The sequence below is a fragment of the Suncus etruscus genome, chromosome 1 (genome assembly GCF_024139225.1).
Source record: "Suncus etruscus isolate mSunEtr1 chromosome 1, mSunEtr1.pri.cur, whole genome shotgun sequence".
Taxonomy (NCBI): Eukaryota; Metazoa; Chordata; class Mammalia; order Eulipotyphla; family Soricidae; genus Suncus; species Suncus etruscus.
In genome coordinates, this window is record NC_064848.1 from 148,475,560 (window position 1) to 148,502,126 (window position 26,567).

The following is a 26,567-nucleotide window of genomic DNA, read 5'->3' on the forward strand; positions in this document are numbered from 1 at the left end:
AGTGTAGATTCAGGTCCAGAACATTGTCTAAATTTGCATGCATAAAAAGCCTGTTTGGGGCCGGAGAGATAGCACAGCTGCGGTTGCCTTGCAAGCAGCTGATCCAAGACCAAAGGTGGTTGGTTCAAATCCCTGTGTCCCATATGGTCCCCCGTGCCTGCCAGGAGCTATTTCTGAGCAGACAGCCAGGAGTAACCCCTGAGCACCGCAGGGTGTGGCCCAAAAACAAAAACAAAAAAAGCCTGCTTGGATTGGCTGAGTTAGAGAGGCGGTCCAAGCAGCCTTGCAGTGATTGGTGCAGGATTGAGTTGGAAAATTCGTTTTGTGGCAATATTCAGACAATTTTCGTTTAGCGGCATATTGAAACATTTTTTGGGATATACTCGGCGTATAAGATGATCCCCAATTTTCGGTTGACCTTTTTTGTTTCAAAAGTCGTCTTATACGCCGGAAAATATGGTATTTCATTATAAAGTAATTATAAAATAATTTTTTGTGTTTGATTCCTATTCAAGAGAATTACTTTATATATAGTCTATATAGGCACAGAGTTAAATTTTTTTTAACATTTTCTAATGGTAGTATGCCTTGTGATTTTTTTTTTCATGAAAAAAGTGTGGCTTTGGGGCCGGAGAGATAGCACAGTGGTAAGGCAATTGCCTTGCAGGCAGAAGCATGGTGGTTCGAATCCTGGCATCCCATGTGGTTCCCTAAGCCTGCCAGGAGCAATTTCTGAGCGTAGAGCCAGGAGTAGCCCCTGAGCGCTGCTGGTGTGACCCAAAAACCAAAAAAAAAAGAAAAGTGTGCCTTTGCACAAAAAGATTGAAAAACACTGATCTGGAGGATGTTTGAGAAGGAAGGTGGGTAGGGGCACAAGATCTAGATCAAGAACTAGAATGAGCATAATTCTTTGTCCTCATGGGATCTTCAGAAAATGTTTAAGAGGACCGAGATGTAGCTCCGTGATAGAAAGTGGCATGTAATGAGACTGGAGGTATCTATATCACTGGAACCCTTAAAGGCCTGAGTAGAGAGAGGTAGAGGTTTGGAATGAGGCTGTCAGAAATCCATCTGGTCCATGGGGCAGCAATGATAGCCCAATGGATAGAGCATTTGCATTAAATTTGCCTTGAACCAATCCAGGTGAGATCCCCAGCATCCCATATGGTCCCCTGAGCCTGCCAGGAAGTATTTCTGAGCATAGAGCCAGGATGAACCCTGAGCACTGCTGAGTATGAACTCAAAAATCAAAAACTAAAAAAAAAAAAAAGGAAAGAAAATCCATTCGGACTGTCTAACAAGGTGATACAGAAAGTGGCTAGGGAGATGGCTCAAAGGGCTGAGTGCAAGCTGTGTATGTGTGAATCCAAGATTGAGCACAAGCTCTGCATGGTCCAGGACTTCCAGAACCCCTAGAACTACCAGGAGTGACCCCAATTACACAATGAGCAGCCCACAACACTGCTGGGTGTGCCACAAAGACAAATGAACAAAGGTGATGCCAGACAAGGGCTCTAAGCATCATAGCTGAGTCTCAAACCTCTGGGCCAAGAATTGCTAAAGAGAACATCCAAACAAAACAATACAAAAAGTCTCCATAATAGGGGCCAGAGAGATAACATGGAGGTAATGCATTTGCCTTGCATGCAGAAGGATGGTGGTTAGAATCCCGGCATCCCATATGGTCCCCCAAGCCTGCCAGGAGCAATTTCTGAGCATTAACCCCTGTGGGCTGCCGGGTGTGACCCAAAAACCAAAAAAATAAAAATAACAAGAGCTAGAGCAACTGGTGATGCGCTTAGCGTGGATGTAATTTCCAGGCTCAAAACAGGCGAAGCATCATCAAAACTACTTCAAAATATGCATAGACATAAAAAAATAAACCACCGATGTCAGAGAACCATAAACATCAAACACAGAACCATATAACTTGGACTGCAAATTGCCACAACCCTTAGGGAAAATAAGATGGATGGTTCTCCAATAAATAAATGAATGAATGAATAAATAAATAAATAAATAAATAAATAAATAAATAAATAAATAAATAAATAGGAGCCAGAGAGATAGCACAACTGTAGGCAATTGCCTTGCATGGAGCCAAATTAGAAAAGACTGTGGTTCAAATCCCAACATCCCATATGGTCCCTCATGCCTACCAGGAGCAACTTCTGAGCTCAGAGTCAGGGTAACCTTGAGTGCCACTGGGTGTGACCCAAAAAGAAGATTGATCAGAAGATCAAACATTGACCATTCACCCCTGAACTTTGGATCCCATCTATGGAAACAGCATGGTTTACTGCACCAGCACCAGGAATCAAACTTCTACCAGGGAAGGCCAACTGCTGCCCTGGCATCAACTTACTCCAGAGTGGGTTCATATAACACCCTGATGATTTGCTAACAGCAACAAACTGCTTTTAGGGCAGGGTTCTCTGTATTGTTACCTGTTAGAAGAAACCAGAAGACACTCCCCATCACCCTGACTTTGACATAGCATCTGTACAGAAACCAGGCTCTTTAATACAGACACCTGACAGTAACAACCGTGATTGTGAAGAGATTTTACTGGGACCACAGAGAGAGACTTTGGGTTTGGACAACTTAGCATGCCTGGAGCCTGGAGTTGGTCCTAAGCCAGTACACTTCATGGATAAGGTATCCCTGTTTTTAGGCCAAAGGTTTTTCCTTTTTATTTTCCCATATTTTGCTGTGCTTATGCAAACAAACAACTGCTATACACACACACCTTTTATTGTATTTTTTATCTCATCTCTAAAAATAAAAACTTACTAAACCTTCTGCTATTGTATTAATGACTTTAATGGAGATATAATCATTTTCACAAATATATTTGCTACTGAACTTTTCTTTCTTTCTTTCTTTCTTTCTTTCTTTTTTTTTTTTTTTTTTTTGATTTTTGGGCCACACCCAGTGATGTTTTGCGCTCAGAAATCACTCCTGGCTTGGGGGACCATATGGGACACTGGAGGATCAAACCAGGGGATCAAACCGCTGTCTGTCCTAGGCTAGCGCGGGCAAAGCAGATGCCTTATCCCTTGTGCCACCACTCTGGTCCCTGAACTTTGCTTTCTCTTTTTTCTTCTCTTCCATTTTATATTTTTGTCTTTCTTCTTCCTTCCTTCCTTTTGATTTTTGGGTCATATCCCGTCCCTGAACTTTGCTTTCTTTTTTCTTCTCTTCCATTTTATATTTTAGTCTTTCCTTCCTCCCTCCCTCCCTTCCTTCCTTTCTTGATTTTTGGGTCACACCCGGAAAAGGTCAGGGGTTCTTGGCTCTGTGCTCAGAAATTGCTCCTGGCAAGCTTGGGAGTCCATATAGGATGCTGGGATGCCAGGATTCAAACCACTGTCTGTCCTAAATTGTCTGCATGCAAGGCAAATGCCCTACCACTGTGCTATCTCTCCAGCCCAGTTTCTTTCTATTTTTCTCAATAACTTTGCTTGCCCTTGTCTTGAAACAAATGTATTATGATCAGATATGTCAACTATGTGATGCATTTTCTTGAAATAAAAAAAATTTTTTTTTGGTTTTGGGGTCACACACTGTGGCACCCAGGGGTTACTCCAGGCTCTGTGTTCAGAAATCACACCTGGCAGGCATAAGGGACCATATGAGATGCTGGGATTTGAGCCACCATCTGTCCTGGATCGAATGCGTGCAAGGCAAACGTCCAACAGCTGTGCTATCTCTCCAGCCCTATATTAAAAAACTTAAGAATATGGGGCCAGAGAGATAGCACCGCGGTGTTTGCTTTGCAAGCAGCCGACTCAGGACCTGAGGTGTCTGGTTTAAATCACTGTGTCCCACATGGTCCCCCGTGCCTGCCAGGAGTTATTTCTGAGCAGATAGCCAGGATTAACCCCTGAGCACTGCCGGGTGTGGCCCCAAAAAAAAAAAAAAAACAAGAATAAAAGTATATTCCTCGGGCCAGAGCGGTGGCACAAGTGGTAGGGCATTTGCCTTGCACATGCTAACCTAGGACTCTCTAGTGTCCTCTTGGAGTGATGCAGGCAGTCTCCTCCTTGCTCTTCTCATACTTCCAGAAGCCTTGACAGACATCCCACAGACACTGCCATGTCAACCACAGAACCTAAAATTCCTGGACTGTGTGGCTGCATAAGGAGCCAAATGACATCTTCACATTTTTCAGTACTGACAACCTAGCAGGAATGTACCAAATAAGATTGCCAAAGTATAGCATAAAATTTACCCATGGTAGGGGGCTGGAGAGATAGCATGGAGGTAAGGCATTTGCCTTGCATACAGAAGGTTGGTGGTTCGAATCCCAGCATCCCATATGTTCCCCCGAGCTTGCCAGGAGCAATTTCTGAGCGTAGAGCCAGGAGTAACCCAAGCCTGCCAGGTGTGACCCAAAAATTAAAAACCAAAAACCAAAAACAAACAACAAAAAGAAAAAAGTCACCCATGGTCAAAAATAAAGCCATAACAGAATGATCAACTAACAACAAATAAACAGCTTGTAAACCTTTAGACAATGACTTAATGACCCTATTGTGAGGTATAACTTCTTTTTATATAATAATTTTTTATTTTGACCAAAGTAGATTTCAAATCTTTCACAGTAGTAGATATATGTGTATATATATTTGTAAAAGTTACTATACCTCAAAAAAAGTATATAAAAAATATTGGGGCTAGAGAGATAGCATAGAGGTAGGGTATTTGCCTTGCATGCAGAAGTACTGTGGTTCGAATCCTGGCATCCCATATGGTGCCCTGAGCCTGCCAGGAACGATTTCTGAGTGTAGAGCCAGGAGTAACTAACCCCTGAGCACTACCCGGTGTGACCCAAAAACCAAAAAAAATTTTTTTTTCTTTGGCTGTATTTCTCCCCTTCCCCCCACCTCCATAATTCCACTACCATTTAGTCATAAACAAATAATATAAAGTAAATTATTTTGTGCCTGCCAAGGAAACAGGCTTGGGGGTGGTTGGGAATCCAGGGACAATAGAGAAAATTTTATAAAAATTTAAAAAAAAATGTAGGGGCTGGAGCAGTGGCACCAGGAGAAGTGGAGGGGGAGAGAGAGAGAGAGAGAGAGAGACAGACAGACAGACAGACAGACAGACAGACACAGACAGACAGACAGACAGAGACAGACAGAGACAGACAGAGACAGACAGACAGAGACAGACAGACAGACAGAGACAGAGAAGCTAATAATTTTGTATGGCTAGGAGATATGCTCAGACCTGAATTTCCTTTTTTACTTTTATTTTTTGGCCACATCCATCAGTACTCAGCGCTTACTCCTGGTTCTGTGCTCAAAAGATCCTTCCTGATGGTGCTGAGAACATACAGGGCACTGAGTATAGAACAAATTCAAGTCGGCTGCATGCAAGGCAAGTGCCCTACGCACTGTACCATCTCTCCACCCTGCTCCGATGTTTAATCCAAGACTCTACAATTCCCCCTACCCTGGTGGCTCAAGCACAGGCAGGCTGGTGCCTAAAAACATTAAAATAACCTAAGCCCTAAGACACCTTTTATTTTATAGTAAATCTAAGAGGCAAAAGTGAGGCCTTGATGTGACAACTCAAAGAACAAAGCTTTACATACAAGAGGCCAAGGTGGGGCCTGAGTGAAAGCACAGCAGTAGGGTGTTTGCCTTGCATGCTGCAGTTAGATGCCTGGCATCCCATATGGCCCACGAGCCTGCCAGGAGTTATTTCTGAGTGTACAACCAGGAGAAACCCCTGAACTTTTTTTTGGCAAAAAATAAAGAGGCCGAGGTTCAAAAGGTGCCCTAAACATTGCCAGGAGTGACCCCAGAGCAAAAAGCTGTGCATAGTTTCCTGCGAATCACAGGGTGTCACCCAAAACCAAACCCCAAAAGGGCAATGAAAGGGACCCAGGGGAAGCTCAGTGGCTGCACCTTGCCAGAGTCCTCTAGACAGAATGACCAAAGTTCTGCCACTTGTCTGTGAACCCCATGGTGGTGACTGGTCAGCAAAGGGTGTATAAGCACATTCCAACTGCCACCAGCAGTTGCCACCATCGCTAAGGGACAAGTCCTGGTGGGCACATTGTGTGGGTTACTTCTGACTCAGGAGTAAGGTTATGCTCAGAAATCGCTTCTGGGGCCCGGAGAGATAGCACAGCAGCGTTTGCCTTGCAAGCAGCCAATCCAGGACCAAAGGTGGTTGGTTCAAATCCCGGTATCCCATATGGTCCCCCGTGCCTGCCAGGAGCTATTTCTGAGCAGACAGCCAGGAGTAACCCCTGAGCACTGCCGGGTGTGGCCCAAAAAAAAAAATCGCTTCTGGCATTACATTGTGTGGGTAACACAAGTAAAGAGGATAACAACCTCATTGAACACCATGGCAGTGTGTAACCCCACCCCAAGCCTCAGAGTCAGCTAACTATGGGGTTTGTGGGGAATCCCACACTCAGTAGCATATATGTGTGTGTTTGTGTGTATTTATTGACAGACAGACAGATCATGATGCTAGTCACTGCAAGGGCAATTATCACTGGGAGTGAAGGGAGGTGAGAGAAGCAAAAATAATAAACATTCTTTAAAAAAAAAAGGTTTTGGGGTCACACCTGGGGGTGCTTAGGAGTTACTAATGGTTCTTCGCTCAGAAATCACTCCTGGCAGGCACTGTGGATCATATAGGACGCTGAGATTCGAACCACCATCCTTCCTGGATCCGCTGCTTTCAAGGCAAACACCCTACCGCTGTGCTATCTCTCCGCTGTGCTTATCTCTCCGACCAGAAAAATAATAAACACTATTCTGAAAGGTTCTAGAAGGTCAGTTAAAAGTTATTTTGGTCTTATATGTTGGTCTTATATGTTTGGTCTTATATGTGATAATACACAGTAGGGCGCTTGCCTTTCATGCAGCCAACTCAGATTTGATCTTAGGATCTCATGTAGCCCCCAAGTCCACTAGAAGTGATCCCAGAGCACAGAGCCAGGAGTAAGTAAAAGCCCTGAGCATTGCTGGGAGCTACTCCTCCCACAATGCTCAGGAACCAGGAAATGGTTCAAATGGGGATCAAATCCTGGACTGCAGCACCAAAAGAAGGTGCTCAGCCTTTTGAGCTTCACTCCAACCTCAGCCTCCAAGTTTATTACACAACACGAATATCGAATATCGTTTTGGTTTCAGCTTTTCCAATGACCATGATGTAAAATTTACCTGGATTGTTACACTTTTGGGTATTTTTTTACAATTTAGTTGAGCTAATCCTCTCCCCCAACCCACCCCTCACCAATCCCCACCCAAAGTTTTGAATAACAAAGAGAAGGGATGTAAAAACAGGAAAGAACCCAGAAGAAACACCCCTAAAGGGAGTTAAAGACACTCAGAAAACCAACTCTATTCAAAAAGAAATGGTGCTTGCAAAAAGTACAATTAACTGGGGCCAAGGAGAGCAGAGCAGATAGAGTGCACGCTTTCACGCAGCAAATCCCAGGCATCCCAGAGTTCTCCAAACACCACCAGAGTGATTCCCTGGGCACAGAGTCATGAGTAAGCCCTGAGCACTGCTGGAAGAGGTCCAAGAACAAAACACACACACACACACACACACACACACACACACACACACAATTAATCAAGGGTCACACTTTATATAGCAATTTTTTTTTGGTTCTTTTTTTGGGGGAGGGGGTCACACCCAGTGACGCTCAAGGGTTACTTCTGGCTGTGCACTCAGAAATCACTCCTGGCTTGGGGGACCTTATGGAACACCAAGGGGTCGAATCTTGATCCATCCTAGGTCAGCCGTGTGCTAGGCAAACGCCCTACCCACTATACCACCGCTCCGGTCCATTTATACAGCTATTTGATAATACAGGTAGTTACAAACCTGGCATATCAGTAATTAACACTCAGCTACCTTCATTGTGATCTACAATCATTTTCTGAATAGCTGTAGGCTTGAGTTTCTTTACATTAAATAGGGTTTTGGGGGGCTGAAGTGATAGCACAGCGGATAGGGCATTTGCCTTGCTCACAGCCAGCTGTTTTGATACCCAGCATCCCAAATGGTCCCCCAAGCCTGCCAGAAGTGATTTCTAAGCAGAGCCAGGTGTAACCCTTGAGTGCCATTAGGTATGGCCCAAAACCAAAAACAAAAACAAAAAACAAACAAAAAAAGTGGGGTTTGTACTATGGCTGTAATACTTGCCTAAACTGAGCTTTATCATAAAATAGGGGGCCGGAGGGGCGAGAGAGATAGCATGGAGGTAAGGTGTTTGCCTTTCATGCAGGAGGTCATCGGTTCGAATCCCAGTGTTCCATATGGTCCCCTGTGCCTGCCAGGAGCAATTTCTGAGCCTGGAGCCAGGAAGAACCCCTGAGCACTGCCAGGTGTGACCCAAAAACCACACACAAAAAAAAAAAAATAGGGGGCCGGAGCAATAGCACAGCGGGTAAGGCAAATTTTGCTTTCCACTCAGCCCACCTGGGTTAGAACCCTGGCATCCTATATGGTCCCTCGAATCCACCAGGAGTGATATTTTGGGGGGTGTCACACCCGGAGGCGCTCAGGGGTTACTCCTGACTCTGCGCTCAGAAATCGCTCCTGGTAGATTCAGGGGACCATATGTGATGCTGGGATTCTAACCACCATCTGTTCCAGATAGGATTCGAACCAACATCAGTTTTGGGTCGGCTGCTTGCCAGGCAAATGCCCTACCGCTATGCTATCTCTCTGGGCCTCCAGGAGTGATTTCTGAGCTCAGAGCCAAGAGTAACCCTGAACACCACTGGGTATAGCTCAAAACAAAACAAATAAACATGATTAACTAGGCAACTATTTCTACAGTGTTTGGGGGGAGAGAAGAAGGTGTCCATACCCTCACCGTGCTCAGGGACCATATGGGATTTGGGGACAAACATGGACTGGTCGCGTGCAATTTCTAGACTTTATCATTGTGTCTGGCACAATAATTCATCCAACACACTGTAGTTATTAGGGCTAGTAGGCACTTACCCTTAATGAGGTGGCCTCAGTTCGATTCCCCACACAAAGTATAGTTCCCCAAGCATGGCCAGGGGTCACTCCAGAGCAGAGCCAAAAGTAAATCCTGTGTTCCTCACTCCCCAGTGGTGGCTAATGTTTGTCAGAACGGAGAAGAGAAACCAACCATAGTTTAGCACACAGTTTAGCAGGGCATCTAGAACTATCCAAAGTCATACACTCAGTTTTTTACAAAGTATCTTACAAGGTGGAAGGCTGGAAAATAGCTCAGTGGATTGGTAGGTGCATGCTTTGCATCTGGAGGTCCAGATTGGAAGCTTCCCAGAGCACAGCCAAGTGCACAAAGTATCTTACAAGGTGGAAGGCTGGAAAATAGCTCAGTGGGTTGGTAGGTGCATGCTTTGCATCTGGAGGTCCAGATTGGAAGCTTCCCAGAGCACAGCCAAGTGCAAGCCGCTTCTCAGAAGGGCTCGGTAGTAGCCCCTGAGCACTGCCAGTTTGGCCATCAAAAGCAGGCAAGTAGGGAAAGGCCCACCTCATGGCAGTGAGCTCTTGGGGGTTTTTTTTGGGGGGAGGGGCATCATTTTTTGGTTTGGGGGCCACACCCAACAGCACTCAGGGGCTTCTCCTGGCTCTACACTCAGAAATCATTCCTGGCAGGCTGGGGGGGACCATATGAGATGCCAAGATGGAACCCAGTCCATCTCAGGTCGTCTGCATGTAAGGCAAACACCCTATCACTGTGCTACCTCTCTGCCCGGCAATGAACTTTTGGGATCTAATAAATTATTGGAACAAAACAAAACCAAGAGATGGAATCTGAAGAAGTCACTCTAGTCCCTAGCCCTAAGGCTACCCTACCAGTACCTTTCGGAAACTGAAACTAAAGCCTGATAAGAGAAACTCCAGCAGGAACAAAGGCCAGGAAAGAAGGTCAAAGATCAATTGATCCTGACCTTTCCCTAGGCAAAAATGAAAAACAAGATTTATAGCCTAGACAGAAAGTACCAAATGGGGCAAATTGGGAAAAACCCTGCATAAAACTTGAAACAAAAGGAGAACTGCACTTGTGCACCAGGACACATAAATATAGTCCCAGCATTTCTCCTCTTGCTATATGCTGCGTAGCTGGGCTCCTTAAACCTTTGGAGAAGTCTCTTTTCTCTTGAGCTCATTACTCCAATTAAAATCTGTTTTTACTTCACTGAGGAAGGTAACAGACCTGAAAGCCACAGGGAACCTTACAGGGATCCCAACCACTCACCAAATTAACCTACACCAGACTAAGCCCTGGATTAGCCTAAACTTTATGGGCAAGGAAACCAAAGAAAACAGGCCAACCAAGGACGGACCAGGGTTCGATCCCCAGCATCTCATATGATCCCTCGAGACTGCCAGAAGGAATTTCTGAGCACAGAGCCTGGAGTAATCCCTGCGCACCACCAGGTATGGCCTAAAAAACAAAACAAGGGCCCGGAGAGATAGCACAGCGATGTTTGCCTTGCAAGCAGCCGATCCAGGACCTAAGGTGGTTGGTTCGAATCCCAGTGTCCCATATGGTCCCCTGTGCCTGCCAGGAGCTATTTCTGAGCAGACAGCCAGGAGTAACCCCTAAGCAACGCCAGGTGTGGCCCAAAAACCAAAAACCAAAAAAAAAAAAAAAAAAAAAAAAAAAAAACAAAGAAAACAGGTTTCTAAACATACTGTGTATAATGAAATAAATTTCTGAAAATATTGGATAAGTAACAAATTGATAGTTGTTATTTCGCCTATAGGGTTTTGCCAGAAAAGGCAAATCAGATTATAAAATAAGGGGAGTTTGAACACAACTGGATATTAAGTGGCACTAAAATTGTTCTTGAAAGGGGCCGGAGTGGTGATGCAAGGGGAAAGGTGCCTGCCTTGCCCAAGCTAGCCTATGACAGACCTTGGTTCAATGCCCTGGCATCCCAGATGGGCCCCCAAGCCAGGAGTGATTTCTGAGTCCATAGCCAGGAGAAACCCCTGAACGTCACTGATGTGGCCCAAAAAGCAAAAAAAAAAAAAAAAAAAATTGTTCTTTAAAACTGTGGTTATTGAAAAAAAATAGGGTTATTGGGGGCCAGAGAGATAGCACAGTGGTAGGGCAAGGTGTTTGCCTTGCAGGAGGCCAACCCAGGAGATGGTAGTTCGATTCCCAGCATCCCATATGGTCCCCCAAACCTGTCAGAGATTTCTGAGCACAGAGCAAGGAGTAACCCATGAATACTGCCAGGTATGACCCAAACTCCCCCAAAAATGTGGTTATTATATTGTGGTTTTTGCTAATAAAACAGGATCCTTATCTTTTAAAGATGCTCAATTATTTCTGAAGCACATGTTATCTGAAATTTGATTTAAAGAGAGACAGTGGGATCAGGGTGATAGCGTCAAGAGTTATGGAGACTGCATAGGGGAGACTGGGTGACATGCCTTATACCACAACTAGCCAAAGAAATCCTTGTGTGGCACACTGGGCAGGCCTTAAACTAAGAGTACCCCCCCAAATATATATATATATAAAAGAAGAAACAAATTGGAGATAGAAATGAAGAGAGAAATAAGATTGGCCCCATTTTTTGGATTACACCCAGCGGTGTTGGGGGACCATATGCAGTGACAGGATGTTACCCTTTACCTTTGTACTAACCTCTGTGCTATCTCTTCAGACTAAGGTTGACTGACCCCAGCATCCCATATAGTCCCAAGAACCACCAGGAAGATCCCTAAAAGCTGAGTCAGAAGTAACCCCTGAACACTGCCAGGCATGGCCCCAAAACAAAACAAAATAAATATGTGCAAAAACAAAATAAACAAAAATGCACAAAAACAAAACAAAAAACAAGTATACGTGATACATGGTGATCGGCCCTCCCCCAAATCCTAGGTAACATCTTCTACTTCACTGACCTTATAGAATACAGGTATTAGAAATCAAAAACCAATTCTAGCTAAAGGATGTTTTATAATAGAAGAACAAAAAAGAAGAGCCTTCTACAAGCTGAATCACATAGTGCTAACAATGTTCCCTCCTTCCTATTTTCACTGTTTGCTGTGACTTAGCTGACTTCTTCAATATCCATAGGGGCCAAAGCAATAGATAGCAGGTAGGGTGTTTGCCTTAAGAGTGGCTGACCAGGGGCAGAGAGATAGCGTGGAGGTAAAGCATTTGCCTTGCATGCAGAAGGTCAGTGGTTCAAATCCCGGCATCCCATATGGTCCCCTGAGCCTGCCAGGAGCGATTTCTGAACATAGAGCCAGGAGTAACCCCTGAGCGCTGCTGGGTGTGATCCAAAAACCCAAACACCCCCCCAGAAAAAAGAGTGGCTGATCCACGTTCGATCCCTGGCATCCTATATGGTCCCGTCCCCCTAGACTACCAAGAGTAATTTCTGAGTACAGTCAGGAGTAACCCCTGAGCACCACCAGTGTAGCCAAAAAAAAAAAAAGACTCACCAAGACTTTACTAAAAATTCTGTCTCCAATATTCATAAACTTCCGCTATTTACAAGTTTTCATTGTTGCTTCACAAAAAAAAAGTGCTGCTTTAAACATTATAAAAGAAACACGTCATCTTCCTTTTCCACATCAACCAAATCTTTTGCATGTTTCATTACACTCACATGGGGCATCGAGTCATATAAAGTATTTTTTTGTGGGGACAGGAAGTACAGCAAGGAAAGGCGCATGTCTCAACATGGACAATCCAGCTTCTATCCCCATTACTTAACCTGAGCACTACAGAAGTATCCCCTGAGCACAGGGCCAGGAGCAAACTCTGATCATTTTTGTGTGTAATCCCCAAACCAAAATACAACCCCCAAAAAAGTTTTAGGGCCAGAGCAATAGTGAGTAGGGTGCTTGTTTTGAACATGGCTGACTTGAGTTCAACCTAAAAACAAAATTTAAAAAAAAAACTTTTTTTAAGAGATAGCATGGAGATAAGGCGTTTGCCTCATAATCCCGGCATCCCATAGGTCCCCAGAGCCTGCCAGGGGCGATTTCTGAACGTAGAGCCAGGAGTAACCCCTGAGTGCTGCCAGGTGTGACCCCCCCTCAAAAAAAAAAAAGTTTAATTTTGGTTTTTGGGCCACACCGGGTTGCTCAGGAATCATTCCTCTCACTCCTGGAAGGCAAACACCATATTCTATTGTACTATCCAGTCTCAAATTTTTAAGGAGGGGAGAAATGGGAATACTTTATTATGAGAAATCACAAGTCCAGAATGTGGATAAAGGCTAAAGCCAAAGAAACTCATTTAAAACTAACTTCAAGAAGAAAAAAAAAAAAACTTCAAGAAGACATTTCTTCAAAATTGAGAGGCGTGCTGGAGAGATAGTACAATGGGTAGGACACTTGCCTTACACACAATTTTCGATTCCCAGAACGGAATACTGACCCTTGAGCACTGCCAGTAGTGATACCAGAACACAGCCAGGAGTAAGCCCTGGGCACAACTTAGTGTAGCCCAAAACCAAAACCAAAAAATACTGGGAGATGGGAAAGAACTTCAAAGGAGGGACATTTCAACAGGACTTGGGGATTCTGGACTCAGTCAATAGCATTGTGATCTTGGGGGACTGAGGGGTGAAAGGCACAGAGTCGTGAAAGGACCGTGACTAATGGAGATCCTGTCACTGTGGCTGTGGGCAGGGTGCGATACTTCTGCAGGTATACAAATGCACTCATTTTTAAAAAAGGAAAGAAAGAAAAAGGAACTTGGTGATTAAGGTCTGAGTCCCCCGGATTACAGGATACTGCCATATAATGGCAGGATACTCTGCTTCAATAATCTCCGTATGGAACCCGTCTTTGTGGACGGTGCATTCTTAAGTCTCAGAGACTTGGAGAACTGATCAAGGAAAGAAAAAGCACAGAAGAGAAGGAGAGGAGGAGGGAGGCAGGAAGAAAGGAGGGAAAGAAGGAAAAGGGGAAGAAAAGTCCAGCACACGATTGGGGAGAAGCGGGTTACAAGCATTTCCCACTGATTTACAGAACAAGGGAGCGACACGTCCAGGATGAGGGCCAGCGAGGGGAGACCCTAAGAAGTAACCCTGGGTGGGTGCAATAGTCTCAACCTCGCAGACTTCCCGGAAGACTCCCCGGGGCCAACAGGCGCGGGAGGACTTCAGAGAAGCAGAAAAGCGACTAAAAGGGAAGGAAGGAGGCGCGGGCCAAGAGCAAGCAACCGGTTGGGCCCCGGGTGCGAGGAAGACCTCAAACACCGCCTTCCCACCGCAGACGAGGGTAGCAAACGGGCCAGGCTAAAGTTCTGGCTCCGCTTGGAGCCTCCCCTAAGGGGTTTGGACGCTTAAGCAAGAGCACGTTGCCGGGGAGTCCAAGAAACTGGACAGAAGGGGACATCAAGACGGGAGGGATCAGGGGCCGGGCGGTGGCGCTGGAGGTAAGGTGCCTGCCTTACCTGCGCTAGCCTAGGAGACGGACCGCGGTTCGATCCCCCGGCGTCCCATATGATCCCCCAAGCCAGGAGCGACTTCTGAGCGCATAGCCAGGAGTAACCCCTGAGCGTCACCGGGTGTGGCCCAAAAACCAAAAAAAAAAAAAAAAAAGAAAACATTCTGGGCCGGGCGGTGGCGCTGGAGCTAAGGTGCCTGCCTTGCCTGCGCACGGACCGCGGTTCGATCCCCCGGCGTCCCATATGGTCCCCCAAGAAGCCAGGAGCAACTTCTGAGCGCATAGCCAGGAGTAACCCCTGAGCGTCACAGGGTGTGGCCCAAAAAAAAAAAAAAAAAAAAAAAAAGACGGGAGGGATCGGAGCGCGGGCCTCGCGGGTGAGGGTGCGCCAAAAAGCGAGTCCCCTCCACAAGACTCGGGAGAACCAAAAGAAAGAGGGGTCCCCGTCTCCCCCTTTGCCTTCTCTCTCTTCCCCACCCCGCGCCCTCTCCCCCTGAGCGTGAACCCACCGTTGCGAGTAGCGGCAGCGCTCCAGCAGGTTTTGCTTGCAAAGATGCAGGTTGCCGCAGGGCTGGTGGCAGGTCTTGCGCCGGCAGATGCGCACCCGGGCAGCGGCCAGCACGGCCTGGGTGACGCCGTCCGGCTCGCCCGTCTCCAGCAGCACGAAGCGCTCGGGGCCCGCGGCGCGCAGGACCTCGCGGAGCTGCGCCTCGGGCAGCTGCACCTGGTCTAGCAGCCGCGCCAAGGGCAGGCGGCCGCCGTGCGCGCACAGCACTTTGGTGATGAAGGCGCACACCTCGGAGTCCGCCATGGCCGGGAGGCGCCGACGGGGAAACGGAGAATCGAAACTCAGCCCCGGAGAGCGAGAGAAAGAGAGAACCGGGGGCGGGCACTGTGCGGAGCGTGGGCGCGGCTGTACCGGGCCAGGGCCGGGCCAGGGCCGGGCTGGGCCAAAAGCCACCGTTAGCCGAGCGCTGGGGCTTTCCCTCCTGGGCACCTTCCCGGGTGGAGACACCTTAGCACCCTAGCACCCTAGCCCCCTAGCACCCACCCACCCAGCCACCCACCTAACCTGGCCCGACCCGTCGCTCCGAGCTGGGAGAAGGAGAAGCAGCGCGCGCGCGCTAAAGTCTAGCAGCCACCCAAGACGCCGCCCCTGGGCGCGCAGTGCCCTCGAGGGAGGTGGCCCGGGTCCGGCCGGCCCGCCCACCCCAGAAGTTTCTAGGAAAAGAAAAGAGATCTCCAGGCTGCCTCCCTGGGCGTGGTTTTTTGGTTTGGGTTTTCGGTTTTGCTTTTGGTTTTGGTTTGACGCGCCCAGCCCATTAGGAGAGGCAAGTGCGTCTCCGTTTTCTTGAGGACACCCACCCCCCTGGAGGAGCGCGCGGTGTCCAGCCCGCCCAGAACCCCCGCGCCTGAATCCACCCAAAGGGCGCGCACGCGATGGGGGAAGGAGAGAAATGGGGAACATTGGTGGCGGGAAGGTTGTACAGGGGAAAGAGGGTGGTTTTTTTTTTGTTTGTTTTTGTTTTTGTTTTTGTTTTTTTATGACTGAAACTTAACTTCAAATCTGTTTGTGATCATGGTGCTTAAGTCAAGATATTATTTTTAAAAATTTAAATACTGTGCACGCGCGATCCAAAGATATGGGAAAACTGCCCCCCCAGAGCAGCCTCCAACACGGAAAGGAGCGAGCGAATCTTTTCCAAGACTTTGGCGGCACCGCCAATGGCACCAACACCCCGGGACCACCCGGGGTTCACCCAGGTCGTAGTGGGTCTGGGTATTTTCTCCCATGATGCCTCCCAAACAAATCAGGGTTGGATTAGCTTCGTTCAAACCCCCAACTATCTTTTTATTTTCTTCACCTTCCTACGATTTTTTTTAAATCAGCTTTTTTTTTTTGAGGGGGGGCACACCCGGTGACACTCAGAGATTACCCTGACTATGCGCTCAGAAATCGCTCCTCGCTTGAGGACCTCAGCGCATACAAGGCAAACACCCTACCGCTTGCACCACCGCTCTGGCCCCAAAAAATCAGCTCTTTTTTTTTTCAGCGTGGAGTGGGGCAGACCCCACAGTACTTATCAGGAGTCACTCCTGGCAGGCTCAGGCTCAGAGGAGCAGATGGGATGCCTGGGGTAGAACTCAAGTTTTGGCCATTTGCAAGTAACATACCTGCTGTTCTAAGGCTATGAGCAAGAATCAGTTTTTGTTTTTATAGTCTGGGAATAACCGAGCTTAATTTTTTTATTATTTTATTTTATTTGGTTTTGGGCCACCCAAAGGCACTCAGGGGGTTACTCCTGGGTCTGCGCTCAGAAATCTCTGCTGAGGGACCCGAGAGGTGGCACAGCGGTAGGGCATTTGCCTTGCATGCGCTAACCTAGGACGGACTGCAGTTCAATCCCCCGGTGTCCCATATGAGTCCCCCCAAGCCAGGAAAGATTTCTGAGAGTAGAACCAGGAGTAACTGTTGGGTGTCACCAGGTGTGGTCCCAAAACCAGAAGAAAAAGAACTCTCTCCTGAGAAATCTCTCCCTGGTCAACTCAGGGGACCACATGGGATGCCGGAAATCGAACCTGAGTTCGTCTCGGGTCGGCCATGTGCAAGGCAAACGCTTTATCACTGTGCTATCTCTCCTGCCCCCATATTTTATTTTTTTAATGATACCTTTATTTAAGCATGTTTGTAGTTGAGTTTCAGTTATAAAAAGAATCAGTTTTGATGATTGATTTGGATTAGAGTTTTGGGCCACACCCGGCAGTGCTCTGGGTTACTCTTGACTCTGCTGTCAGAAATTGCTCCTGACAGGTTAGGGAGACCATCACTGATGCTGGGGTTTGAACCCAAGCTTGATGCATGCAAGGAAAACGTATTACCTGCTGTTCCAGTCCCCAAGAATCATTTTTTTTTTTTTTTTTTTGGTTTTTGGGCCACACCCGGCGATGCTCAGGGGTTACTCCTGGCTGTCTGCTCAGAAGTAGCTCCTGGCAGGCACGGGGGACCATATGGGACACCAGGATTCGAACCAACCACCTTTGGTCCTGGATTGGCTGCTTGCAATGCAAACACCGCTGTGCTATCTCTCCGGGCCCCCCAAGAATCATTTTTAAACTTATTCTTGTTGGCCTTGAACACCTAATTTGGGAAACTAAATCCCCCCAACAGAATCCAATTGGACCCCGAGAGTTTTGGACGATGATTGGAGGGAGGGGTGAAGTCTGCCGAAATGGAGCCCAGGCATGCATTCTATCACTTAGCTAAATTTCCAAGCCCTGAGAATAATTTCAAAGTAGTTTCCCTACCAAAGATATAATGTGTTGTTCATTTATTTTGGGGCCACACTTGGCACTCAGGGGTTACTCCTGGCTCTACATTTAGAAAGGGCTCCTGGCAGCCTTAGTGGACCATATGGGATGCAGGGAATGAAACCTGGGTCAGCCTCTCCGGCAGTCTCCTCAGGTATAGAAGCAGTCAACCCCCTTCAAAGCCATTTCCAGGAAAGTCAGCAGGGATTAAAGACTATATTTGCTTTTGGCATCCCAAAGCCCAATTGAATCTTCCTCAGGGGCTAGGGAAGAGAAAGATTAAAAAAAAATGCTTTTGTTACATTAAGATTTATATCAAGTTAGGTATTAGAAAGATTGTTCAGCCAACCTGCATGCATCCATCCATCCTGTATTCCATCCACTCCACCACATATTGTCACCAATACACTTCCAAGAGGTGTGTTCAGACTGTAGTTCAAAAACCTGTAAAAGATACATAAAAGATACATAAAATTGGGGCCAGACAGTACAAGGGGTAATAAGATAATAGTAATACTATGTAGGGGTGGGCCCGGAGAGATAGCACAGCGGTGTTTGCCTTGCAAGCAGCCGATCCAGGACCAAAGGTGGTTGGTTCGAATCCCGGTGTCCCATATGGTCCCCCGTGCCTGCCAGGAGCAATTTCTGAGCAGACAGCCAGGAGTAACCCCTGAGCAATGCCGGGTGTGGCCCAAAAAAAAAAAATACTATGTAGGGGTAATGTCTAGCATGTGACCTCCACACCTCATTATGTCTGAATCCCAACAGAATTTGTGTTCACCTGATCATCTACAGGCATGGTCCCTGAGCACAGAGCCAGGGGTAAACTCTGAGTACCTATAATGTGTGAGTCAATACAAAATTATGTGGGACTGGGACCCCATTTATATGTAAGTCTACCTTTTTTTTCCTTATAATTTGTCTGCCAGTGCCACCTCCAGCGCTGACTCCAACTATAAGAGGAGAAAGGTTTACTCAACACCCAAATAGTAGAATTATGAGATAATATAGCACCCCAAATTTAGAATAAAGTCAGAACTTCTGGGTGGAGACAAAAATTAGAGCCATCCTGCTGCCAAAGAAATAGCATGGAGGTAGGGAGTTTGCCTTGCATGCAAAAGGATGGTGGTTCGAATCCCAGCGTCCCATATGATCCCCTGAGCCTGCCAGGAGCAATTTCTGAGCATAAAACCAGGAGTAACCCCTGAGCACTGCTGGGTGTGACGCCCGCCCCCCAAAAAAATTTAGAGCCATCTAAACCCAAGTTAGACATGATATATGTTACAAGTTGTCAGGATATCCTGTCATGTGTTCCTTATTTGAGGTATATACAGCTTAAAGGGAAGAACTCAGAGATTATGAGACAGCCCCTCTACACCAGAAAAGCAATGAAGATTTAACCTCAAAGGAACACTTCTCAGACTGTAAAGGAAGATAAGGAAAAACACCCCAGGAGAAATTACCCTGGGGAAGAAACTCTACCCCAAAACACATAGCATGAGAATATGGAAGACAACATCATAAATTGGATAACTACCAAAAAGCTCCCCAGGATGTCTCAGGTACTGTAACCTTATTTACCTTTCCTGTGTCCCCAATTTGCATCAATGAGATGGGAATGTGGCCTTGTCTCCTCCAGACTGGGTTCCATCCACAACACTCTTAAGCTTGCTTGGTTTTGTTTATAAGGACCACACCCAGGGGTGCTCTGAAATCACAACTCTCACTCCTGGAAGGCAAATACCTTATTCTTCTATCTCTCCAGTCTCAAGGTTTTTTTTGTGTTTTTTTTTTAATTTATTTATTTATTTTGATTTTGGGTCACACCCAGCAGTGCTCAGGGGTTACTCCTGGCTCTACGCTCAGAAATCACTCCTGGTAGGCTCAGGGGACCATATGGGATGCCGGGATTCAAACCACCATCCTTCTGCATGCAAGGTAAATGCCTTACCTCCATGCTATCTCTGCGGCCCCCAGTCTCACGTTTTTAAGGAGGGGAAAATGTAAATACTTGATTATGAGAAATCACAAGTTCAAGACTAAGGCCAACAGCTGGAGTGATAGCACAGTGGATAGGGCATTTGCCTTGCACACGGTTGACCTGGGTTTGATCCCCTGCTTCACATATGATCCCCCAAGTCTGCCAGAAGTAATTTCTGAACGCAGAGCTTGGGAGTAACCTCTGAGCATTGCCAGGTGTGGCACAAAACAAACAAACAAATAAGACTGCTCAGGGTTCTCAGTATCTCTTTGGCCTGGGAGTCCTCAGCACTGAGCTCTAATAAACTTTCTTTAACTATTTATCTCTGGTGTCTCTGTGCATCCTGTCTAAAAGAATAAACATGTACTTCATTAGATGGGGGAATAAAATCCCCTTTTCTTTGGGGTCACACCCTAGGATGCTAATCATTATTCCTAGCATAGGGTTTGGGGCAAAACACTGGAGTATTTGAGTCCTGAGCCCCAAGTAAGATCCAATCCTTTGAACTATCTCCTCTGGTTTCCTCCTGAGGTTTTCTGGGGCTACTCCCAGCTATCCCAGCTGGGTGACCCAAGGTCATACTTCTGGCACTACTCAGAGGGATTTGCAAGGCTGGGGATCATAGTTATGCCTCCAACATGTGAAGCATTCTCTTCTTTCCTCTCTCTGTCTCTGTCTCTCTCCTCATCCTCCCTTTCTCTCTCTGTCTCTCTTTCTCTTCCTTTTTCTCTCCTACTCCATGTTATAATTCTCTCTGTCTTTCTCCCTTTTTCTCTCCCACTCCATGCTATAATTCCGTTTTCTAGCCCAAGAGATAAGGCACTTGCCTTCCATGCAACTGACATGCACTCAATCCCTGGCACTGCCGGGTATGGCCCAAAAAAAAAACAATACAAAAAGCCCAAAAATTATTCAAAAGATGGAGTTGGAGCAATAGCACAGCAGTAGTGTAAGTTACCTAGCATGCAGCTGACCCAGGATGAACCCGGGTTCAATCCCCGGCATCCCATATGGTCCCCTGAGTCCACCAAGAGTGATTCCTGAGTGCAGAGCCGGAGTAACCCAAGTGCCTCTGGGTGTGGCCCAAAAATCAAAAATAAATAAATAAAAATAATTTTAAAAAATTACTCAAAAGGGCCCGGAGAGATAGCACAGCGGCATTTGCCTTGCAAGCAGCCGATCCAGGACCAAAGGTGGTTGGTTCGAATCCCGGTGTCCCATATGGTCCCCCATGCCTGCCAGGAGCTATTTCTGAGCAGACAGCCAGGAGTAACCCTTGAGCACCGCCAGGTGTGGCCCAAAAACAAAAACAAACAAAAAAAATTACTCAAAAGAAACATTTGAACCCTGTTTATGGCAGCACATTTACAATAGCCAAAATCTGTAAACAATCCAAGTGTCCAAAAACAAGTAACTGAAGCAGGAAATAATACAGTGGGCAGTGCTCTTGCCTTGCACTCAGCCACCTGGGTCAAATCCCCAGCACCTTAGCACCTTGTATGCATTCCTGGGAACAGAGCTAGGAATAAGTACTGAGTATTGCTGAGTGTGACCCAAACCCCTACTTCCCACCACAATTGTTTCTAAGACACAGTGGTTTATTAAATCCAGGAGCAACAAGCTCAGAATATAGGCATACTTCACAGAGTAGCATCATTTCTATACACATTTCAAGCTTAACTAGATATAGAAATGGGATGAGTGAATAAGGGGAAGAATATTCATGATATTTTCAAGAAGAGGAATGGGAATTGATATCTGGAGTCAAGGGTCACCCTGATCCTAAACTGTGTTTTGGTCACTCCTTGGGGCAACTGTAAACAGCCATCCTTTGAGTGGATGTGAATTCCACTATGCAAATATACTGCCATAAGAAGTGAACAATGAAGCTAGGACTTTCTCAACTCCAACTGTTCTGTGACTCCACCAAGTCTTAGGCCAAGTCATTGTTTTCACCTTCTGAGGTGTTCACCATCTGCAAAACATTAACTCCCTGAGCAAAATACATATTGAGCTTCCTGGTATTGTATGTGACTGTGTAAGAGAGACAGGCTCAAAGATGGGGACCGGGTATGATGGTAGATGTTTAAAGGAGCATGTCTAATACCTACCTACTGTCTAATATAGTCCTGGGTGTAAATACAAAGAAGTTTTCAAGGGATCAACAGAATGTTTTAGATGTTCAGTCTGGCAAATTCTTTCCCAAAAAATATTTTCCCAGAGACAAAGTTTCTGACTCCTTTTCTGTTTTGATCAGATTTCTGTTTTGTGGTTTTTTGGAGGCACACTTGACTATGTTCAGCTTACCCTGGCTCTGCAATCAGAAATTACTCCTGGGAGTGCTCAAGCCCATATGGGATGCCAGGGATATCACCTCAGGTCAGGCACATGTAAAGTCAATGTTCCACCCACTGTACTATCTATCTCTTCATCCCTGGACTGTCAGTTTTAACCTGTGATAAGAGACAGAAAACTTCCACTTTGGTAAACACTTTTCCATTCCTTTACCTCCAACCTGTTCTCTGCCCAAGACTTTTTTTGGAGGGCCACACCCGGTGACGCTCAGGGGTTACACCTTGCTATGCACTCAGAAATCGCTCCTGGCTTGGGGGACCATATGGGATGCTCAGGATCGAAACGAGGTCCGTCCTGGATCAGCCGCATGCAAGGCAAACACCCTACCACTGTGCTATTGCTCCGACTCCTGCCCAAGACTTCTTGTCTTGAATTTTTTGTTTTCGTTTTTGTTTTTGTTTTTGGGCCACACCCCGGCATTGCTCAGGGGTTACTCCTGACTGTCTGCTCAGAAAAAAGCTCCTGGCAGGCAACGGGGACCATATGGGACACCTGGGATTCGAACCAACCACCTTTGGTCCTGGATCGGCTGCTTGCAAGGCAAACGCAGCTGTGCTATCTCTCCCGGCTCTTGTCTTGGATTTTACCTCTTGTTCTTTCAGAACATTTCCTCCAGGACCACATCACTCATCCCTCTCCAAGAGGTACACTTATGTTCTATGGTGAGAGTGTGGGGAGAATGCTGGGGACCAAACTCAGGTCCTCACACATCTGAAGCTTGTCCTCTACAGAGCTACCTCCCTGGCCTCCTCCACCTAATCCTGACCCACCCTCCCCCAAGCAGAGGATAACTAAGTACACATGCAATGCACCTCTCACCTGGGACACAGAATGCGTCAGTTTACATCCCTACCAGCAGATTCAAAATGCTAAATCTAAGAGCCAGTCAAATGGTATATGGAATGGGAGAGATAGTACAGTAGGTAGGGGACTTGTTTACCTTGTACATGACCAACTCCAGTTCCCAAGAACCACCAAGAGTGATCTCTGAACATAGATTCAGGAGTTAAGTTGTTGAGGGACTGGAGAGATAGCACAGCGGTAGGCGTTTGCCTAGCACACAGCCAATCCAGGTGGGTTCTAATGCCGGCATCCCACATGGTTCCCGGACCTCCCAGAAGTGATTTCTGAACCCTGGAGTAGCCCCTGAGCGCTGCTGGGTGTGGCCCCAAGACAAAAACAAACTAACTAAAAATTGAGGAGGGTGAAACATCTGTACTCTGGGGAGCTTTCAACCTTTAGGAGCAAGGTTAGAGCTGTACCATCAAAACAAAACCTTCATTTTCGTTCCATCCACCACCCCAGGCCCAGAGAAGGAACAAGGACACAAAGCACCTAAATGGAGCTAAAGTAGCCTAGGTAAATATTTACATTTCAACAAGACTTGGGTGAAAGGGGGACGGGAAAAAGGGCGGAAGTCTTTGTATAGAAATAAAATAAGGTGTGACTTAACACTCTGGAGTAATTACTGAGCTCAGAGTCAGGATTTGTGCCCTGAGTCTGCAGGGTGTGGCCCCCAAAAACCAAAACAAACCATCCAAAAAGATAATGGTGATAATAATAATAAATTTCTCAGCATAGCCCATGATGTTTCCAGCTCTCTTAGTAGAACTCTTTCTCAAAATAATGTGGGGGTGGGGGCCGGTGAGATAGCATGGAGGGTAAGGCGTTTGCCTTCCATGCAGGACAGTGGTTCGAATCCCGTATCCCATATGGTCCCCCGTGCCTCCCAGGGCGATTTCTGAGCATAGAGCCAGGAGTAACCCCTGAGCATGCCAGGTGTGACCCAAAAAAACAAAACAAAACAAAACAAAATAATGGGCCCGGAGAGATAGCACAGTGGGTGTTTGCCTTGCAAGCAGCCGATCCAGGACCAAAGGTGGTTGGTTTGAATCCCGGTGTCCCATATGGTCCCCCCGTTGCCTGCCAGGAGCTTTTTCTGAGCAGACAGCCAGGAGTAACCCCTGAGCACCGCCGGGTGTGGCCCAAAAAAAAAAAAACAAAACAAAACAAAACAAAACAAAATAATAATAATAATAATAATAATAATAATAATAGGCCGGGCGTGGCGCTGGAGATAAGGTGCCTGCCTTGCCTGCGCTAGCCTAGGAAGGGACCGCGGTTCGATCCCCCGGCGTCCATATGGTCCCCCCAAGAAGCCAGGAGCAACTTCTGAGTGCATAGCCAGGAGTAACCCCCTGAGCGTCACAGGGTGTGGCCCAAAAACCAAAAAAATAATAATAATAATAATAATAATGAAACTGTGGGGAATTAAATAGCTCACTTGGAACCTCAGGTCCTGATTTTGACATGCCAAATATTGCGAGATGGATCCCAAGATTTCTGTGGCCCATTCAGGAGGTTCTCACATACAAGCAAAAGAAAAATTGATGGGTTCATTGAAGAGATTGACATAGAAAGGGGAGAAGGAAAACAGAGCACCTTGTTTAAATGATGAGGATATAGGGGCTAGTTTAGTGTTTTTGTTCTTACTGAATGCAATTTTACTGGCCCTGTCTGGACCATGTAAACAAACGTTTTCATAGAAATGCCAAAAGCACAGAGTTGAGGGCTGGGCCACTTGGTCCTATAGGAAACATTGGCACTGTCTTGACTTAATAATCAGAAGCTGAGGCAGCAATGAGTCAGCAGTGCTTAAGTCATAGATACGAAAAATACATAAACTCAGAATGGTTGAGTCAGAGAGGTGTGGTCCAGAGTCCACTGCAAATAGCTGTTCTCCAGGAGCTCCAGGAAGCAGACAGAGGGGTGTTTTCCTGAGTGTCCCCAAAGAGTGGAAGAAGTGGGTGGGCATTGCATGGCCCTGTGGTGTGTCTAAAAGGTTAAAAGGACCTTTTCCCTTTCTGGAGACCCAATTTACAGATTTGGTGTGGGTGGGCTGAGAATGAGGAAACTCCACTGCCTTCTTCCTTTAGTGGCCAAGGAAGGAGGAGTGTCTGCAGGGCAAAGCAATGTGGAGCCATGAGGCAGAGCAGGGCTGCTGCCTGTGAAGGTCTGATAATGGCTGCAGCTATCTCTCAGTCCCCCTTGCCTTTACACTATGTGGACAGGGTACAATTGTGGTCCAGTAAATCACAGAGACAAACACTAGATTTAAGTCTGTCCTTGAAACAATGTCACATCTGCCATCATTCCCAGATCTTGGACTCCAGAAGGCCACTGTGTGGTCAGTCCTCAAGCCACAGTTTGGGGAGTTCAACAGGTGACCAAAGGCCCCAGCCACAAGCAGCAGGCTAAGCCACCCCAGCATAAAACGTGGCAGAGGAGATTGTGGGGCCCAAGATTCTGAACAAGGAGTGACTCCATTTTGGTTTTGTTTTGTTTTTGTTTTTCTGTTTTTGGGCCATTACTCTGTGGCACTCAGGGGTTACTCCTGGCTCTGCACTCAGAAATCACTCCTGGCAGGTTTGGGGGACCCAACTGGGCTGGCCAGGGATCAAACCAGTCTGAGCCGGGTCAGCTGCACTACAAGGCAAAATGCCCTACTGTTGTGCTATCCACTCAGGCCCAGGGATGCCAATTTTGTAAAGGGCCACATGTTGTAAGACATTTTAGGTTTCTCTTTCTCAAGCCCAGGTTTCCATTAACACCACTCTGAGCTACCTGAGATGAGGGAGCTAGGAAAGGTACCCAGTATAGCCAATCATCTAAAGATCATCATAAGCTAGAACTTTCTCAACCCCCTCTCTATATAAACTGGATTGGTGACGTTGGCAGGGGTTCATCTCCTCTGGGAGAAAGCCCTGACTGGTCAGTATGGGGCTTGTGGCTGATAGAATAAAGTTTAGTTTTGTTTTATTTCAATTGTGTGGCCTCATCTTTCGACTCTGGACTCTACAAAGACTATGATTGTTTGAAGCTTGCCAAGTTAGAGGTAAATTGTTATGGAGTTTCAGATTATTAACACAATATATTAGATACCCTACATTATAAAAGTTCCCAGATAGAAAATGTTTTTGGGTGTCTAACATTCTAGGGCAGTGGTCCTCACAAACTATGGCCCGTGGGGCCACATATTGTATTTGTATCTGTTTTTTTTTCTTCATTGCAAAATAAGATATTTGCAGTGTGCATAAGAATTCGTTCATAAGTTTTGTTTTTACTATAGTCAGACCCTCCAATGGTCTGAGGGACAGTGAACTGGCCCCCCAGTTTAAAAAGTTTGAGGGGGCCCGGAGAGATAGCACAGTGGCGTTTGCCTTGCAAGCAGCAGATCCAGGACCAAAGGTAGCTGGTTCGAATCCCGGTGTCCCATATGGTTCCCCCGTGCCTGCCAGAAGCTATTTCTGAGCAGACAGTCAGGAGTAACCCTGAGCAATGCCGGGTGTGGCCCAAAAACCAAAAAAAAAAAAAAAAAAAAGTTTGAGGGACCCCTGATCTAGGGTAGTGAGACACCCCTCCGTGACACATTCCCCAACCACACCTGGCAGATTGACCACTAGGAACTACTTACTGCTTAATTAGCAAAAGCTGAGGAGCATTGCTC

General features: G+C 46.5%; 1 protein-coding gene across 1 annotated transcript in view; it reads right to left on the minus strand.

Annotated features, from left to right (window-relative positions):
* The window catches only part of ZC3HAV1 (zinc finger CCCH-type containing, antiviral 1), a 48,361-nt gene extending 33,107 nt beyond the window's left edge, over positions 1-15,254 (minus strand). The window contains exon 1 of the mRNA XM_049782921.1: positions 14,925-15,254. Within this exon, the coding sequence (XP_049638878.1) occupies positions 14,925-15,226 (302 nt within the window). The 5' untranslated portion in view covers positions 15,227-15,254. The remainder of the gene's footprint in view (positions 1-14,924) is intronic.
* Positions 15,255-26,567: the final 11,313 nt, after the last annotated feature.